At 35.8% G+C, this 3,873-nt stretch overlaps 1 protein-coding gene across 3 annotated transcripts in view; it reads right to left on the minus strand.

The window, feature by feature from the left end:
- Positions 1-3,873, minus strand: part of LOC109830560 (CMP-sialic acid transporter 4-like) — an 11,890-nt gene that overhangs the window by 5,072 nt on the left and 2,945 nt on the right. For all 3 annotated transcript variants that reach the window (XR_002244331.1, XM_020397855.1, XM_020397854.1), the window contains exons 3-4: positions 2,093-2,209; positions 576-632 (exon numbers count right to left, since the gene is read on the minus strand). Coding sequence is in view for 2 of the 3 variants with exons in the window: in XM_020397854.1 (XP_020253443.1) it covers positions 576-632; positions 2,093-2,209 (174 nt within the window). In the remaining variant the exon portion in view is untranslated. The remainder of the gene's footprint in view (positions 1-575; positions 633-2,092; positions 2,210-3,873) is intronic.

Consider the following 3,873-nt stretch of genomic DNA (forward strand, 5'->3'; position numbering starts at 1 on the left):
ACTCCCATGGCCGTGTCAGACTTCACTAACATAATCAAATAGTCGCCAAAAATGAAAAGATGCTAACAAGTAGCAGACAGGTATTTATTAATTTTTATTAATAAATACTACTATAGCTACTACTGCTATTTTTGATTTGGCTGAGGTGCACTTTATTGCCCAAGGTCCTAAACCTCACATAGTGAAGAAACCTATTACCGTATTATGGTCTTCTTTTATGCCTGGTCAAAATCCTCTAGGAAAGGGTAACAGCTTTTCAGGAGACGCTTTACCAGAGAAAATGTAACTGCTTTCTCCAGAGAATAAACACCAGAACTAACATAAAGTTTAACCACGTGCAATTTCAAAAACAAATAGAAGAACAACGGTGAATGCAGTCAGGATGGTTTTGCATTCAAAATTATTTGAATATGATCCGACTGAGATACAGCATGAAAATATTAGGTAGAAGGTATGGAGGCTTGTAAAAGTTATGCGCATCCAAACTCCACCAACTATTAAAGAAATGACAAATATACTTGATGTAAAATTATCTGACAATATATTAGTTAATGTCTGTTAGAAAACTCCACTACCTGCATAAATGTAGAAACTGAAAGAAGGGGTTTGTCTCCAACCTTTTGTCGTCTAGCCTGTCAAGAAACAAAGGGGGCTGAAATTTTGACAAGAAAATAGATTGACGAACGAGCATAATGTACTGCATAATAATATATAACAAAATTGAGAGCTATGTTAACCATGGTAAAAAGAAGGAATGCTCCAGTTTTTATCGTAAGCATATATTTCACTCAATGATTCAAAAAGCACCAGCACAGGAACAATATCTAGAATCACTATGATGTCAATTTGTTAGGATGGTTAAACAATGGTGATTTATATACACAGATATAAGTATCATTTAATGACACGGAAGTGCTTAGATAAGGCAATCGAACAACATGATTTGGGTACATAAATTTTTATTTATGAAATTCATAATTTAACATATCTGTCTGCGCCCATGTGATTTCTTTGAAATAATATTTGTCCAACAAAAGATGCCCAATTTGAAGTAGGTCCCCGAAAAGACGACATTATAAAACAAGTCGCTCTAAAATCTGTTATTTAACCTATAATTAACTAATGGCCATTTGTTATTCCCATTACGCCCTTAGTTGCTATTATTGCTTATGTTGTCACACCACCATCTTTGTTTTCGCCGCTGCATTGATGTCGGGCAGCGGGGATCAGCATGAAGAGCGATGACATCAAACAGCTTCCTGGCTTTCCAGAAGAACACAGAATCCCTCTTCTTCCACCTCATGACATGCCCCATTAGAAAACCCAGACCCCTCTGCCCTACCCTCTTGAACCAGCTGAACGTCTTACTTAAAATTAGTGAATATATTACTTTTGTTTTATTCTAATGTGAACAAGCACCATCTGATCATAAGAAATATTCATATAACCAGAACTACATCAGTCCATCCCAAATGAAACCAACAATCTCATTGAAGTGACCCAATTTGGCAATATGCATTAAGATCTTTAGATTTTAAGTTCACTGGTGTGTCAGACACTTTCATGCATGCTGACAGAATCACCCCCCACTGTCAGTGCTTCAGACTTTTTAGTACGACCATTACAATGTAAACCTGAGTAAGAGACTTGCTAGTTATTAAGTCAGTGACACATGAGATCAGTTACTAGATATTGTCTGCAATGATGATATATAGCAGATGAGTATATGTTTTCAAGTGCGAAGTACGACCATCAAATTTGCACAAATACGTCTACTTGTGATGTTAAAGTTAAGGCTTTAAGTCTTTAACATTCTACATGCTTCAAATGGGTGCTATATGCATTCTGACAAATGATGTCATACAGCTACTGGTCATCAAATCCTGCAGGGATCAATTTACCCAATATTATAACTAACAATCGCATGATTCAATGCCCTTCACAAAACTGGGAAATTTTGTCTGCTGGTCACTAAGGCATAAGGGGAAAAACAAAAGAGAAGACACGTAGCAAAGATCCAATAAATAACAAATATCCACTACAGACAATATTGATGAAATCGGTAGTAACAGCATAGAATCAAGATAAAAACCTGGAATAATAGCATGGCTATGGCAAAGAGAACCTTTGCAGCTTCCGTCAATAAATTAACACTGATGGGACTAAACTTGAATTTCCCATCCACCTTACACATATACACTAGAATAGGCTGCAGAAGGGAAAAAGTTAAAATATACTCACCTTATAAGAAAGAAATAATGACAAAAAATATATAAATTATGATTTTGTGGTGTGTCAGTATCATCATACCTGGTTGCCTTGGAGGCTGCTTGAGACCTTTATGATGTTCATGACTTAATGAGATCAATTCAATTTATTAACAACATACAAATCCAATATACTTGTTATCATAAGATGGACTTGAACTTTACATGCGTAGGATTAGTTTCCGTTCAAGTCAAGGGAGATCGGAAGGAGAAGAGAAGAAGAAAAGACCGAACAAACCTAAACTGAGGCTAAAAAAAGCTCATTATTGCAAGTGAACTGCTGTAAAATCTTTATTTTTTTTATGGAACTCCACTTTCTGGCTATAAGAAAATCAACACTTCATTATGACACGTTGAGCACCAAAATAATTTGGGTTCGTCATGGACACCATGTCAGGCACATAAAGTTGCACCCAACATAAAACTTTGATGACCATGTTTAGAAGGCAAGTGGACACTACTTGTGCAATAGGATTTATGTGATTCACATCACTGTAGAGGGTAACCTTTTAACTAATCACCATAATATAAAAAATCTATAGTTTCCTCTGATTTTCCCTTTTGCAAGTTCCAGTATGGCCCCAGCTGAACAGGAGATATTATCTCCTATCAATGAGACCTGACACTTCATTGCTGGCATCGAATGACACCTAGGAAGCCAAATTGTTTACATGAATTTGTCTAAGTAACAGATTTATTCTTTTTCAATCAAACTTATACAGTTGATTATCACTTGTTAAGTTGTTATTCTTGTTATGTTTCGCATGAACGCACACATGGTCTACAGACATACATATGTACATGTTCACATGTAAAAAAGCACATATCTATATGTATTGTGCACAATTTCTTGTTTTTAGAATTTTGATATAGCCGATGTTTGTGTCTTTGATGTATCCTGCAAATGTGCATGTGTGTATGCTTCACAACTTGCTAGTGTCCAGGGTCATCATCATTAATGTATATAGTTAACAACAAGCTATATTAAAAGGAGATGAGTAAACATTTACACATAATTGCATAAAACAAAAGGAAATCATGGTATAGGTGGACATGATGAGGGACACGGAAATCAGTTATGGAAAGCCACCACTATGTCTACTGGAACAAATTTCCTTCCACTGAAAGATTAAGGCTCTGTTTGGTTTGAGGTAAAATAAAAGAAAAGAAAAGAAAGTGAGAGAGCAAAAAAGATTCTACCATTTGGTATGAAAGAAAAACAAAACGAAAATGGAAAGAGAAAATCGAGAAGAAAATTGAGATATAAAACTTTTAGTTTCCTTTCTTCGCTGGAACCTAGCGAAACCGAGAGAAAAACGATTGGGCCGGGGGTTCAAAGGCTGAAAACAAACACGAGAATGAAGGATCTTGACGTCGTTGCTGTCTTGCTGAGAGTTTTTTCAGCTTCTTTGCATCTGGGACCCATCATTAAATTATGAAAATGGACACACGTGGCATTTTGTGTTCATGCAGACCAATTAGATAATGGATGGAACTGTAGATGTATGATGTATAGACACTAATAAAATAGCTCCCATGAAGAATAAAATTCTCATATAAAGAACCCTCTTTACATAAAATCATTGGTAAAGTACAGCAAACCCCC

This window comes from Asparagus officinalis, chromosome 2 (genome assembly GCF_001876935.1).
Source record: "Asparagus officinalis chromosome 2, Aspof.V1, whole genome shotgun sequence".
NCBI lineage: Eukaryota > Viridiplantae > Streptophyta > Magnoliopsida > Asparagales > Asparagaceae > Asparagus > Asparagus officinalis.